The following is a 15554-nucleotide window of genomic DNA, read 5'->3' as shown; positions in this document are numbered from 1 at the left end:
CTTATTTCCACCCGGGGCGGATTTTGTCCCAAACAAATAAGGTTCGTGATAACTGGCTTTCTCCTATCCTGTCTTCCCTCTCTCTTAGCTTTCAAGACCTTAGCAGTTACAGTTCCCTCTATGAAACAATCAAACCTCTTAAGTAATTATCTTAGGCCGGGGGCCACAAAGTAAGTTTAATAAAAAAAATCTTGGTTTAAGCCATCTGATTGGCTGAGATTTTTGGAAATCAACCAATCAGATTGCTTCATCCGACGTTAATCCAAATACGCTCACTTGTGGCCCCGGCCATTAATAAATTAAAAATAAATCATGAAATAAAACCCTCTCTCTTTATTTTCCCTCAGGACACATATGGAGCTCTGCAGGAGCAAGTGCGAGGGAGCGTTGCGAAGCAGGAAACCTTGCTCTCTCAAATCCAGGAGAAAAACTCGGAGTTTACCGCCGAGAAGATGGGGGGCGGTTGTCTTGCTGTACAGCGTGAGGATATGCTCAAGGATTTGGCCGCTGGGTATGACGCCTTCATGGATTTGCAGAAACATTTACAGGTAATGACAAAACCTGTGGCTGGGTAGAATAGAATATACCCTGTTAATACTGCTGGCTGGGGGACGTTAAACAGGGAGTAGATCAGCTTATGTCTGGCTGGGGGACTTTAAACAGGGAGTATACCAGCCTGACTTTCCCTTACTAAAGAAAAAACAAAGGTTGAGTGCGGAGGTCATCGACTAGTAAAAATTTTGTTATCAAAACCAATTAATGTCAGCCCAAAGCAATCACCCTAGTTAGGGCTGATTTAGAGGCTGACGAAAAACGCCGACCCCGTCTGTACACTGGAAAAGGCAAAGAAGATTTTTTTTCCATTATTTTTTTTTCTTTTCTTTGATTGTTTCAGGAGGGAGGCAAGTTCTACAACGACCTGACAGAGTTGTTGGTCGTATTCCAAAACAAAATCAACGACTTCTGTTTCGCTCGCAAGACAGAGAAGGAAGAACTAATGAAGGATTTGACTCAGGACTTGAGTCGGGGTCCTGTGGGTCTGCCCACGGCGCCTTCCAACCATGAAGGTAAGGCAGACGGACCCTGTTTGTTTATAGCTTGAAAAAAAGAAGAAGAAGGAAAAAAAAGAGAGTGTTCCACCGCCGTTTTTATTTCGTAGCTATGAAACAACTGCTACATTAGACGCATGTGGTATGCCTCTCATCAGATGGGCGAGAAGAGACACAATTAATAATAGGACTGAAAAGTCCCTTTACTCCAGCAGTAGTGTCAGCCTAGTTGGCTTGGTTAGTAGCGCGTCTGCCTTGTAAACACTTCCATTCCCGCCCGGGGCGGATTTTATCCTGAACGGATAATGTTCGTTCTCGGAACAGCTGGCTTTACTGATCCCTTGCGTGTGTTTGCTCTTCTTTTTCCTGCTGCATTCAAAACAGACTACAGTGATTTCTGTGATTTGGATTATTTGGGTAAAGTATTTCGGTTCTATAAAATACATTTCTTTTCTGAATTGATGTTCTAACTAAACTATACCACAGGGGGTGCACTCAGCCTCATGAGGACAGTTGAATAACTCCTTTAATCGAGTAGCGACCAATAGCGACATTACCAGTGTAAAAAGATTGATGATGAATGAGAATATTAATAGTAATAAAGGCACTTGGTAATGCTGTGATACCCACAAAAGTTGTGAAGAAGCTTTCTTCTTTACCACAGATAATTCATTATCTAATCTAATCTAGTAAAGGAGGCACTTAGTAATACTGTGATACCCACAAAAGTTGTGAAAAAGCACTCTGCTTTATCACAAAGAATTCATGATTTGATTATTATTTTTGTTGATTTCAGATGCCAAGCGACAAGCCCCGGCTCGTCCCCCGCCCCCGCAGCCTGCCCCCAACACCCCCTACCCTACCATGCCCCAGGGTATGCCCCTGCCCTACGCTATGCCCTCGCAGGCCCCCTATCCTATGTACGTGCCTGCCCCTATGCCCCAAACCTATAATCCGTACGCTACACTCCCCGGCCCTGGGGCTCAGAACTATCCACAGAACCCGATGCCCGCCCAACAAAACCCAGGTTAGTTTATTATTATTTAGAGGGACATACTACGGGATGGACATGCTATGACACAGACCTATAATCCGTACGCTACACTCTCTGGCCCTGGGGCTCAGAACTATCCGCAGAACTCGATGCCCGCCCAACAAAACCCAGGTTAGTTTATTATTATTTAGAGGGACATACTACGGGATGGACATGCTATGACACAGACCTATAATCCGTACGCTACACTCTCTGGCCCTGGGGCTCAGAACTATCCGCAGAACTCGATGCCCGCCCAACAAAACCCAGGTTAGTTTATTATTATTTAGAGGTAGCGTGTGAACTCATCGGAAAAAAAAACCTGGGATCCCGTATCAAAAAAAAAAAAAAATCAATACAAACTTTTTTTAAGAGGTTTGAGAGAGGGAACTGTAACTGCTAAGATCTTATCGTACCGAAAGCGAAGAGAGAAGGAAGACAGAATAGGAGAAAGCCAGCCGTTCCGAGAACGAACATTATCGATTGAGGATAAAATCCACCCCTGGTGGGAATCGAACCCGCCACCCAGCGCTTACAATGCAGACGTACTACCCTCCAATCTAGACTGGCTTTCTTGAAGTTTAGTTGAGTTATTCACAATATCGCCGCTTCCGAAGCTCATTTCCTCTCTTTTAAAGGAAAATCCGGGCATTAGTTGAACCACTAGCCACTAGGTGACGTGGTAGCGCCTGTACTTTTCATTTAAGAAATAATAATCTCACCCTGGTTCTTTCCCGTTCTCTGTTCTCAGCGTATCCCATGCAAGGCTACATGACGTATCCAGGGCCTCAAGGGTACCAATACCCAGGCTATCCACCCGCCCCTCACCAGTAGTACTCTAGGGTCCTACAATTGGACCCCCTCAGTGAAGTCCTGTGTTTGGATATAAGATCCTATATCTGGGCTTGTTACCCTAAGCTTCAGTTATCTAGGGTTCTACATTTGGGCCGGGCCGTTACCTTGGGCTTCAGGGCCAATATTTGGGCGATACATCTGTAGTTGTCTAGGGTCGTACTTTTGGGCTCCCCATATTGGCCTAATATGTATGTGAAAGGTTGCCTCTTGTAGAGAATGTTTCAAGCAGTACCTCAGTCTTGTAAACTTTTTACCTAATTTCCCTTTATGGATGAGCTATATTAATTTTTATTGAAGAGGTTTGATAGAGGGAACTGTAAGTCTTATCGTCCCGAAATTGAAGGGAAGACAGGATAGGAGAAAACCTGCCGTTCCGAGAACGAACCTTATCTGTTTCGGATAAAGTTTGCACGGGCAGGAATCGAACCCGTGACCTTGCACTTATAGAGAGCAGCAAATTTGTTAGGGAAGCTTTTGACTTTGCCTTTGAACTATGTGTTACTGCTTTACTGGTTTAGTGCTTTCGTAACTTATTTTTGTACCATACAATACCTTACACGAATATTTTTGTGAGAAATGGGCTTTATTTAGAATAAAATAATTTAATTTATAGTATACAATGTAGCTATCTATGTAGATTCTAGAATAAATTAATAATTTAATCTAAATGTATCCAGAATAAGTTAATAATTTAATCTATTTTTTTAATTTACAGTATACAATGTATCTATGTAGATTCTAGAATAAATTAATAATTTAATCTAAATGTATCCAGAATAAGTTAATAATTTAATCTATTTTTTCTATACAATTTATCAAATGTCCCATTGTCCCATGTGTAATTGTGTAGTTTTATTTAATGGAACAAACATTTTTACTGGATATTTTAGAGCCGTGCTTTTGTACTCGTAAAAACCAACATTTATTTTTATGGGTTTACTAGACAGAGTTAGACAGAGTAAATTATTATTTATTTTTAGGGGTTCTATGAACATATTGCTGCAGGCTGCCTGCCGCTTGCCAGACAGTCTTCTATCCTAAATACATTATGCGCTTGCGAAAGCTCTAAATTTTGAGGTCCCATTTTAAAATGCCTACGTATCAATGCATCTATGCATTACCGTTTTGAAATGCCTATGTATCTATACATTATAATTTATTAACCTGTATTAATTTACCTATGTTACGATCGGCTAATACAAATTTATATTTTAAATTAAAAAAGTGTTCGGATTATTTAAAAAATATTAAACTTGTGAAATCCCTTCACACAGGGGAGTATCGAACCTGTAACTTTTCATCTGTAAGTCCAATAGTGTTGAAAGTTGCACCATTCGGTTCGGCGTTAAAAATCACATAGGATTGACTATTTACATGCTTATTTGTCAATAGTCCTGTTACCTACATTAAAACGAGTGAACCAGTGCTCACCATGGTAGAAAGAATAAGAGAAATGCTCACAAAGGCGAATCACCGAGTCTAAAGCAACGCCTGTTATTTAAAAATTCAATGCAACAAGCAGTACTAAAAAAAAGGTAAGTTCTGAAATTAATTCTGTGACCACATTTTAGGAACCGCTTCAGAACATAAGGGGCGTAAACCCCAAGATTTAAGCATGTCATAATATCGACTGCGCTGGAATAGACCGCAAAATTTGGGCTTTGTCAAGCTCCCAGAGCATTTCTAATAGGCAATTAGGAAACGAAAGAGGTCTCTTTTTTAGGGAAAAAGAGGCCTCCTTTATATCATAATCGCCTATTAGAATGGCAAGGAAGGCAAGATTTCGTGTTTCCTAGAGCATTACTAATAGGCAATTAGGAAACGAAAGAGGTTTCTTTTTCTAAACATATTACTGGAATAAAGAAAATGAGACCTCCTTCATTCCCTAATCGCCTATTAGAATGGCAAGAAAGGCAAGATTTCGTGTTTCCAAGAGCATTACTAATAGGCAATTAGGAAACGAAAGAGGTTTCTTTTTCTAAACATATTACTGGAATAAAGAAAATGAGACCTCCTTCATTCCCTAATCGCCTATTAGAATGGCCTGTGATGGCAAGATGACGTGTTTCCAAGAGCATTACTAATAGGCAATTAGGAAACGATAGAGGTTTCTTTTTCTAAACATAGTACTGGAATAAAGAAAATGAGACCTCCTTCATTCCCTAATCGCCTATTAGAATGGCCTGGGATGGCAAGATGACGTGTTTCCAAGAGCATTACTAATAGGCAATTAGGAAACGAAAGAGGTCTCTTTTTCCCTACATGTAATATGGGACCTCTTTTATTCCCTGATCCCCTATTAGAATGGTCCGGGAAGACAGATCACAAGCTGCCCAGAGCATTTCTAATAGGCAAGTAGGAAATAAAGGAGGTCTTTTTTTTCCATGAACTTTGCCTATGACTTCCCCTCATTCGTCTATGACTTCCCTCCCCTATTTCGGTTTCCATTCACCACATTCGTCTAAAAACTCTCCCTTTTAACACGTAGTCGAATAGTAGTAGTAGTAGTAGTAGTAGGTAATTAGGAAATAAGGGAGGTCTTTTTTTTTCATGAACTTTGCCTATGACTTCCCCTCATTCGTCTATGACTTCACTCCCCTATTTCGGTTTCCATTCACCAAATTCGTCTTAAAACTCTCTCTTTTAACACGTAGTCGAGTAGTAGTAGTAGTAGTAGTAGGTAATTAGGAAATAAGGGAGGTCTTTTTTCCTAATACTAAGGGGTCCTGTCCACCTAACCATCTCGCCGTTTTAAAAACCTTTCCCAGGGTCCTGTTATCTCATTTTTCTTAGGGCCTTTCTCCCTTTTTTCATCATTTCGGCGAAAAATACAACTGCACAGTCAAGGGTGACTGGGCCCATAACCTGTTGCGATTTGTCAATGAAAAAGAGCTTTTTATTGTTTAACTTTGAACTCTTAATGATACAACTTTATTTTACGTTTTAAAAGGCACATACAAAATTTTTTAGCGGGGGGTATTGTTATTATTTATTATTATTATTATTTTTTTTTTTTTTTTCAAAACATTCCAAATCAAAACAAAAAACCCTCAGGAGGTGCTGCCACCACAGTGGTGAAAATCGTTACTAATAATTATTATTTTTTAAAAGCGGGATTTTGATTTAACCCAACACTCCCCCTAAATCTTAATCACGCTACACCACTGATCAAGAAAAAACCAATACTCCTCCTAAAACTTAAATTTCACTACACCACTGATAAAGAAAAAAAAAAACTTATCATATTATACATACCAAACAAAAAGCTAATCCTTTACCCTTAATCAAATAAAACTTATTCTAACAGGATAAGCAATGAATGTATAAATTCTTTTTGTTCTAGATGTACCTATTCATCAATAAACAATTCCCCTTTTTTTTCTATACATGAAAACAATCTACCTAGGTGTAGTTTAAGTGGAAAAACTACAAAAATACTCCTAGGTTAATTTTACCTACTCACTGTCTACTTAGGTATTTTTTTTTTAACAAGTGTAATTAAACATAAGAGAAAAATCAAATAAAAAAGTAAAAATTCTTATTACAATAAGTAGTGTTACCTATCAAAAAGGTGTAGTTTAAGTGGAAAAACTACAAAAATACTCCTAGGTTAATTTTACCTACTCACTGTCTACTTAGGTATTTTTTTTTTAACAATTGTAATTAAACATAAGAGAAAAATCAAATAAAAAAGTAAAAATTCTTATTACAATAAGTAGTGTTACCTATCAAATAAACACATAGCACAAAACATAATTAAACCACTTGCATACATTATAAATCTTAGTCTAGAAAAAGGTGTTTTTCCAGATGTGTTGAAGGGATCTACAATTGTTCCCTTGTTTAAACAAGGTAATTCCGCGGATGTGAATAACTATAGACCATGCCTATGTATCAATGCATCTATGCATTACCGTTTTGAAATGCCTATGTATCTATACATTATAATTTATTAACCTGTATTAATTTACCAATGTTACGATCGGCTAATACAAATTTATATTTTATATTTTAAATTAAAAAAAAGTGTTCAGTTTATTTAAAAAAATATTAAACTAGCGAAATCCCTTCACACAGGGGAGTATCGAACCTGTAACTTTTCATCTGTAAGTTCAATAGTGTTGAAAGTTGCACCATTCGGTTCGGCGTTAAAAATCACATAGGATTGACTATTCACATGCTTATTTGTCAATAGTCCTGTTACCTACATTAAAACGAGTGAACCAGTGCTCACAAAGGCGAATCGCTGAGTCTAAAGCAACGCCTGTTATTTAAAAATTCAATGCAACAAGCAGTACTAAAAAAAGGTAAGTTCTGAATTAATTCTGTGACCACATTTTAGGAACCGCTTCAGAACATAAGGGGCGTAAACCTCAAGATTTAAACATGTCAAAATATCGACTGAGCTGAAATAGACCGCAAAATTTGGGCTTTGTCAAGCTCCCAGAGCATTTCTAATAGGCAATTAGGAAACGAAAGAGGTCTCTTTTTTAGGGAAAAAGAGGCCTCCTTTATATCATAATCGCCTATTAGAGTGGCAAGGAAGGCAAGATATCGTGTTTCCAAGAGCATAACTAATAGGCAATTAGGAAACGAAAGAGGTTTCTTTTTCTAAACATATTACTGGAATAAAGAAAATGAGACCTCCTTCATTCCCTAATCGCCTATTAGAATGGCCTGGGATGGCAAGATTTCGTGCTTCCAAGAGCATTACTAATAGGCAATTAGGAAACGAAAGAGGTTTCTTTTTCTAAACATATTACTGGAATAAAGAAAATGAGACCTCCTTCATTCCCTAATCGCCTATTAGAATGGCCTGGGATGGCGAGATTATGTGTTTCCAAGAGCATTACTAATAGGCAATTAGGAAACGAAAGAGGTCTCTTTTTCTTTTTCCATATTAGGGGAAAAGAGGCCTCCTTTATATCATAATCGCCTATTAGAAGGGCAAGGGAAGGCAAGATTTCGTGTTTCCAAGAGCATTACTAATAGGCAATTAGGAAACGAAAGAGGTCTCTTTTTCTAAACATATTACTGGAATAAAGAAAATGAGACCTCCTTCATTCCCTAATCTCCTATTAGAATGGCCTGTGATGGCAAGTTGACGTGTTTCCAAGAGCATTACTAATAGGCAATTAGGAAACGATGAAACGAAAGAGGTCCCTTTTTCCCTACATGTAATATGGGACCTCTTTTATTTCCTGATCCCCTATTAGAATGGTCCGGGAAGACAGATCACAAGCTGTCCAGAGCATTTCTAATAGGCAAGTAGGAAATAAAGGAGGTCTTTTTTTTCCATGAACTTTGCCTATGACTTCCAGTAATATGTTTAGAAAAAGAAACCTCTTTCGTTTCCTAATTGCCTATTAGTAATGCTCTTGGAAGCACGAAATCTTGCCATCCCAGGCCATTCTAATAGGCGATTAGGGAATGAAGGAGGTCTCATTTTCTTTATTCCAGTAATATGTTTAGAAAAAGAAACCTCTTTCGTTTCCTAATTGCCTATTAGTTATGCTCTTGGAAACACGATATCTTGCCTTCCTTGCCACTCTAATAGGCGATTATGATATAAAGGAGGCCTCTTTTTCCCTAAAAAAGAGACCTCTTTCGTTTCCTAATTGCCTATTAGAAATGCTCTGGGAGCTTGACAAAGCCCAAATTTTGCGGTCTATTTCAGCTCAGTCGATATTTTGACATGTTTAAATCTTGAGGTTTACGCCCCTTATGTTCTGAAGCGGTTCCTAAAATGTGGTCACAGAATTAATTCAGAACTTACCTTTTTTTAGTACTGCTTGTTGCATTGAATTTTTAAATAACAGGCGTTGCTTTAGACTCAGCGATTCGCCTTTGTGAGCACTGGTTCACTCGTTTTAATGTAGGTAACAGGACTATTGACAAATAAGCATGTGAATAGTCAATCCTATGTGATTTTTAACGCCGAACCGAATGGTGCAACTTTCAACACTATTGAACTTACAGATGAAAAGTTACAGGTTCGATACTCCCCTGTGTGAAGGGATTTCGCTAGTTTAATATTTTTTTAAATAAACTGAACACTTTTTTTTAATTTAAAATATAAAATATAAATTTGTATTAGCCGATCGTAACATTGGTAAATTAATACAGGTTAATAAATTATAATGTATAGATACATAGGCATTTCAAAACGGTAATGCATAGATGCATTGATACATAGGCATTTTAAAATGGGACCTCAAAATTTAGAGCTTTCGCAAGCGCACAATGTATTTAGGATAGAAGACTGTCTGGCAAGCGGCAGGCAGCCTGCAGCAATATGTTCATAGAACCCCTAAAAATAAATAATTTACTCTGTCTAGTAAACCCATAAAAATAAATGTTGGTTTTTACGAGTACAAAAACACGGCTCTAAAATAACCAGTAAAAATGTTTGCTCCATTAAATAAAGCTACACAATTACACATGGGACATTTGATAAATTGTATAGAAAAAAATAGATTAAATTATTAACTTATTCTGGATACATTTAGATTAAATTATTAATTTATTCTAGAATCTAGATATAGGTACTATAAATTAAATTATTTTATTCTAACTACTTAAAGCCCATTTCTCACAAAAATATTCGTGTAGGTATTGTATGGTACAAAAATAAGTTACGAAAGCACTAAACCAGTAACACATAGTTCAAAGGCAAAGTCAAAAGCTTCCCTAATGAACTTCTCACCAGTCACATTAAAAATGTCATGCCGCCTTATTTAAAACTGGCTCACTGCGCATTCTGAGTTCAGAGGCCACCTTATATGTGCTCTCTATAAGTGCAAGGTCACGGGTTCGATTCCTGCCCGTGCAAACTTTATCCGAAACAGATAAGGTTCGTTCTCGGAACGGCAGATTTTCTCGTATCCTGTCTTCCCTTCAATTTCGGGACGATAAGACTTACAGTTCTCTCTATCAAACCTCTTCAATAAAAATTAATATAGCTCATCCATAAAGGGAATTAGGTAAAAAGTTTACAAGACTGAGGTACTGCTTGAAACATTCTCTACAAGAGGCAACCTTTCACATACCTATTAGGCCAATATGGGGAGCCCAAATGTACGACCCTAGATAACTACAAATGTATCGCCCAAATATTGGCCCTGAAGCCCAGGGTAACGGTCCAAATGTAGGACTCTAAATAACTACAAATTTACAGATGTATGGCGCTGAAGCCCAAGGTAACGGCCCGGCCCAAATGTAGAACCCTAGATAACTGAAGCCTAGGGTAACAAGCCCAGATATAGGATCTTATATCCAAACACAGGACTTCACTGAGGGGGGTCCAAATGTAGGACCCTAGAGTACTACTGGTGAGGGGCGGGTGGATAGCCTGGGTATTGGTACCCCTGAGGCCCTGGATACGTCATGTAGCCTTGCATGGGGTACGCTGAGAACAGAGAACGGGAAAGAATCAGGGTGAGATTATTATTTTTTAAATGAAAAGTACAGGCGCTACCACGTCACCTAGTGGTTCAACTAATGCCTGGATTTTCCTTTAAAAGAGAGGAAATGAGCTTCGGAAGGGGCGATATTGAGTGTAGCGTACGGATTATAGGTCTGTGACATAGCATGTCCATCCCGTAGTATGTCCCTCTAAATAATAATAAACTAACCTGGGTTTTGTTGGGCGGGCATCGAGTTCTGCGGATAGTTCTGAGCCCCAGGGCCAGAGAGTGTAGCGTACGGATTATAGGTCTGTGTCATAGCATGTCCATCCCGTAGTATGTCCCTCTAAATAATACCTCAGTGGTGCAGTGGTTAGCGCGGTGAACTTCGGATCTGGAGGTTGGTGGTTCGAGTCCAAGTCAAGTCATAAAATTTAGCGTAGTGGATCAAGCAGGGACCGGCATTTGTGACAAGCATTTAGGTATGCTTAACACAATTAAAATTCCTTTGTTTTTTATTATTATTATTATTTTTTTTACACTAGCACAATACCCCCTCTCACTTGCTAATAAGGACCTGCCTCTCTCCCTCTTACTTCCCCAGTGGAAGGCGGGGGCTCAAATTTACTCATCAAATCTGAACTGTTACAGGTAAAGAGCTACATATAAGTGTGAAATAGAGATACTGGGGGGTCTTACTTAGTCGGTGGTCGGATTATAACTAAAGTTGGTTCGGCGTGCTCCGTCGATTCTCGTTGTAGCGGGCAATAGGAGGGAGGTATAGGGTGAGGAAAAAGGAGGTGTACGCAACACGGATATTTCCACCCATTTCCCGATTTTGAAAATTTGGACCGATTGCAATACCCATTCCCATTCCTAGTATAGCCTCGCTACTGTATTGCAATATTTTCCCATTACTGGTATTCTATGCCTATGCTGACAGTATAAACATGGTATCGGTAATCTATTTTACCTATTCTATGCTGGCAGCATAATCAGGGTATATTTTATTTTACCTTATCAGCCCTGATGGCATTATTGATAATCTCCCTGTACTTGGCCAAATTGACACGGAAAGTTTCTGTCAATTGAGAGGACGGGGTTCGAGTCCAGCGCTCTTTGAATTGTGATCTGAAAATGAGCATAGGGGAAATAAATAAGGACAAGTTGAAAATCTTTACTATTAGTTGTATAAAAGTGGGATAAATCCACACACTGATTACTTCATCTCCAGAACCCTAACACCTTGAAAGCTGAAATGTGGTAGAAATATTCCTAACATGTTCTAGATGTGCAATAAGAGAGGATTTTGCCGAAATCCAAACCGATATTGAATTGTGATCTAATTTTCATGATGATCGTGATGGTTAATAAAAGGCCATAATGATGATCGTTATGTCGATAAACGGCCATCATTATGATCGTGATGGTCGATAAACGACCACAATGATGATCGTGATGGTCGATAAAAGCTCATTATTGCTTGATAAACAAACGGCCTAATGAGAAAAATTGAACATACCGGCTTCGGTAATAGTTTGCCGTTTGCCTTGTAAGTGGGAGATTGTTGGTTCAAATCCTGACCAATGTATAGAACTCTTTAGTCTTTACACATTTGCTTGAGAATTTGAGCATGGGAAAGAATTCTTCTGGAATTCACTTCACAGCTGGGGTAAGTGAACTGAGTAGTCTCAATGGAGCATTGGAGCAGTATAGGCAGTATAGTGGACTTGGTAGTCTAAATCGAGCAGTATTATAATAGGCGTAAGAGGAAAAATATAGACTATTAGAGGAAAAATATAGAAAATATTTGCCGTAATTTGTTTGTTAATGTGACTGGTGAGAAGTTCTCACGTTAGATTTTTGTACCTGATGTTTGTTATGTAAGCCATGAGCCGCGCATTATTTATGCGTCGGAGGGGAAATCCAGGGGTCAACTTATAGCTCGTTACCTGTACTTCCTCTTCTATCACCCAAACTTTCCAGCTCCGCTTTCATTCGTCCGAAATCCGCTGAGCTAGTTGAATTTCTACCGAAATCCTGCGTCGAGCTAGCTGAATTCCCACCCGGAGTCGTGGAATTCTCGTACGCTCCCGGCCCCGCTAGTCTAGCTGGATTCCCGGCGGGTACGGCTGGTGGGGAATTCCCATTAGGGATCGAAGCGCCGCCGAAATCTGTGTCAATGTGCGCTGCTAATAGTTCCTGGCTGCCTTTGACGCCGCCGTTGGCGGTCCGATGGTAGTGTGGTTTGAGACTAGTGGCGGGCCGACGATGGTCGAGATGATCGTACGAATCTTCTGGCAAGGTGGGTTGTGGTTATTTTTTTTTTTTAAAAATTTTTTTGGGAAAAAAGGGGAAAAAAAAAAAAAAAAAAAAAAAAAAAAAAAACAAACATGTTTCTAGTGGGCGGCTCGAGAAAAAAAAGGTTAGGTTAGGTTGGGTTAGGTTAGGTTAGGTTAGGTTGGGTTGGATTAGGTTAGCTTTTGTTAGGTTGGGTTAGGTTAGGATGGTTTAGGTTAGGTTGGGTTAGTTAGTTGAGTTGTAGACATCGAAGTGTACGGACGTATGGTGCTATTTATTTATTCTAAATATTATTCGCGATCAATCGTGTAAAAAAAAAAAAAAAAAAAAAAAAAATGGATATTCTACTCACTCCGATAACTATCGCTGTCGCAGTCCAAACTTCGTTCTCGCTCCAAATTGTTCAGCTTGGTTCTGGGCTGATTGAAGTTGTTGATCATATTGTTGGGATAGGATCCTGGGAGTGCACAAGCGCCGTCCGGTGCGTAACCAGGGGACGGGCTGAACGAATAGGCCGGGTTCTCGAAATGCGTCGGATCTGTAGGGAAAGTAAAAAGGAGGGGAAATGAGCTTTAAAAGAGGAAAAATGAGTGGTGTTTTCCTTTCGTAATTTTCAGGTGGTAATGCTAGGAAATGGTACAATGCCAGGCAATATTCCAGTTCCTACCGTTACCACCATGAAAATTGTTCAAGTTTCCGAAAAGATACCTCTTCTTTCACCCCCTTTGCCCAAACCCCCAAACCACCTTTGCCCAATTTAATATCGATTACCGCCCAGGGCTGAATCTTGAACAGACAAGGTTCGTTCTCGGAACGGCTGGCTTTCAATCCTGTCCTCGTTTTCTCTTCGATAAGACCTTAGGAGTTTCAGTTCCCTCTATCAAACCTCTTAATGAAAGGGGGAAAAATTGAATGGACTTACCTGGTATTTCATCGTACAGATGTTCCTTAAAAGACTTTATCCTAGAGAGATAAAGTTCATTTTCGGAATGGCTGGCTTTCTCCTCTAGTGTCTTCCTTCTCTCATCGCTTTCGGAACGACTTCGGCAGTTACAGATCGATCTATCAAACCTCTTGAAAAAAATATGTATCCTGTCTTTCTTCTCTCTTTTCTTTCGGAACGATAGACTTTGGCAGTTACAGTTCCCTCTATCAAACCTTTTTTAAGAGTAATAATGAAAGTAAAATCGTCGAATCAAAATTTACTTACTTACTTCGTTCGACCAGTGAAGATTATTATTATGTTAAGGCGGTATCTTCCTGATCCCTTATGTGCCGCGTCCATTTTAGTTTAGGACTATTGCACTATGTGAAGATTACATCAGATGGTCTTAGTAAGAACAGGTAAGTAGGTACTTATATGTATAGGTAAAAAACAGGTGAACATGTAGGTAAGTTCCATCTACGTCACAATATGATCAATACGGGGAAAATTATTACTTATCGAAGGGCAATTCGCAAGAGATAATAACTCGGGACAAGAAAGACGTAAGTTCCTATTATCATACCTACCCCGAGATAGGTCGAGTAGGGGAAAGGTTGAAAATATGGACACCTGTCGGTAATTTAAACCCTGTTATTAAAGTAACGAACAAAAATCCTAAGGTAAGTATAAATAGTTGAACGCTAAAAATGTGTTGAAAGTTGGGGGGAAGATCACATTACGTTACCAATATCACATTACGGTTTCTCCCTTCTGGTACAAACCCTAGGAGTCTCTGACCATAGGTTAAAATCCTAAGGACCGTTAAAAACCCCCAGCGTTTCCTCTCTGAATGACTAGACGGACAGCAGTGTCCATATTAACACCTCCTCCCCTATTTTGAACTATACATTGTTTTTTATTTCCCTTGGTCTCACAATCAAATTAATTATCACTATTGCATTCGCATCAAATGAGTGAATGAGTCAGTAATTCAATATACCTACTGACCATAGGTAATAAAACAAATGTAATTATCATTTAAGTACCAACCCAACCCCAGATACGGAGATAGGTTCCAGGAGATCTGTACACTGTGTACCTACAATACCTAGTTGGTAGACTAACAATGTGTTGTATTGGTGTAAGTGCCTAATAAAAAATACATAGGTAGGTATTGGCAATAGAATCAATCAAATCTATTTTCTGTTTGGACAGAATCCAAATCTATTTTCAGATCGATCAATTTAATTTTAACTCTTGTATTTTTAAATAGGACATAAGGAAGGGTGATTCTCTTTAACATGACAAAATTATGTCATGTTAAAAGTATTTATTCAATGAAAAATACCTACTAGAATAAAAGAAGCCCTTTGAAACCAGTCTATAGTTAGCTTGGACGGTAATGCACGTTCCTTAAAATCTTCGATACTGTTGTAGAGGTTCGGATTATGTCGATCAGCTTCCCGATTCTTGCGTAGGGACACCGAGTAATTGCTACCTGGAAGGTGAGAATAGAATAGAATATGTTGTTGTTCTCAAATACTCGGACGGTTAGGAATACATAGTGGGCAGATGGGAGTGTCTTTGTTGTTGTTGTTGTTGTTGTTGTTGTTGTTGTAGCGGCTGTAGCCGAATAATGATGGTAGAATAAAGAAAGGATATCTTTTTTTTTGTGACATACATTAGGGTGATGGTCTCTAGCCATGTTTAATTGGCTCGTCCTGAACCGCAGTCAAGCATCGTGAGGATTTGTGCTTGTTCTTGCAAAGCAGAGAGAATCCTTTGAGTTCTTTCACCTACATAGCTAGGTTGTACAGTGTTAGCTGTTCTCTTCCCTGTGTATGGTACGACAGCCAGACACTAGTAAAAACTTTGTCTAACGTCCCCTAGCCAGACAAGGAGTGTCTTTAAAACCCATCGGGTGTAAAAGTTGAGCAAAACAGATATGACTGTTTAGCTGTCAAAAAAAAAAAAAAAATGGATAT

General features: G+C 39.0%; 2 protein-coding genes and 1 long non-coding RNA gene across 3 annotated transcripts in view; 2 read left to right on the top strand and 1 right to left on the bottom strand.

The window, feature by feature from the left end:
- Nucleotides 1–347: 347 nt before the first annotated feature.
- LOC103515635 (programmed cell death 6-interacting protein) lies at nt 348–3940 on the top strand (the record flags this gene model as incomplete). The annotated part of the gene is given in 4 exon segments (XM_008480569.2): nt 348–548; nt 896–1067; nt 1846–2076; nt 2834–3940. Coding segments are annotated over 4 exon segments (687 nt in total), but the record flags the coding sequence as incomplete, so codon positions are not given.
- Nucleotides 3941–5771: 1831 nt separating this feature from the next.
- LOC113470083 lies at nt 5772–6610 on the top strand. Its single transcript, XR_003393274.1, has 2 exons — nt 5772–6343; nt 6509–6610. It is a non-coding gene; the product is annotated as an uncharacterized LOC113470083 (long non-coding RNA).
- Nucleotides 6611–12197: 5587 nt separating this feature from the next.
- LOC103515638 (multiple epidermal growth factor-like domains protein 10) overlaps nt 12198–15554 on the bottom strand; it is a 14896-nt gene continuing 11539 nt past the window's right edge. The window contains exons 18-20 of the mRNA XM_026828262.1: nt 14982–15103; nt 13564–13591; nt 12198–12655 (exon numbers count right to left, since the gene is read on the bottom strand). Of these exons, the coding sequence (XP_026684063.1) occupies nt 12282–12655; nt 13564–13591; nt 14982–15103 (524 nt within the window). The 3' untranslated portion in view covers nt 12198–12281. The remainder of the gene's footprint in view (nt 12656–13563; nt 13592–14981; nt 15104–15554) is intronic.

The sequence above is a fragment of the Diaphorina citri genome, unplaced genomic scaffold (genome assembly GCF_000475195.1).
Source record: "Diaphorina citri unplaced genomic scaffold, Diaci psyllid genome assembly version 1.1 scaffold1385, whole genome shotgun sequence".
NCBI classification, from domain to species: domain Eukaryota; kingdom Metazoa; phylum Arthropoda; class Insecta; order Hemiptera; family Psyllidae; genus Diaphorina; species Diaphorina citri.
Note: the sequence above shows the minus strand (reverse complement) of the source record. Positions and strands in the feature narration are given on the sequence as shown.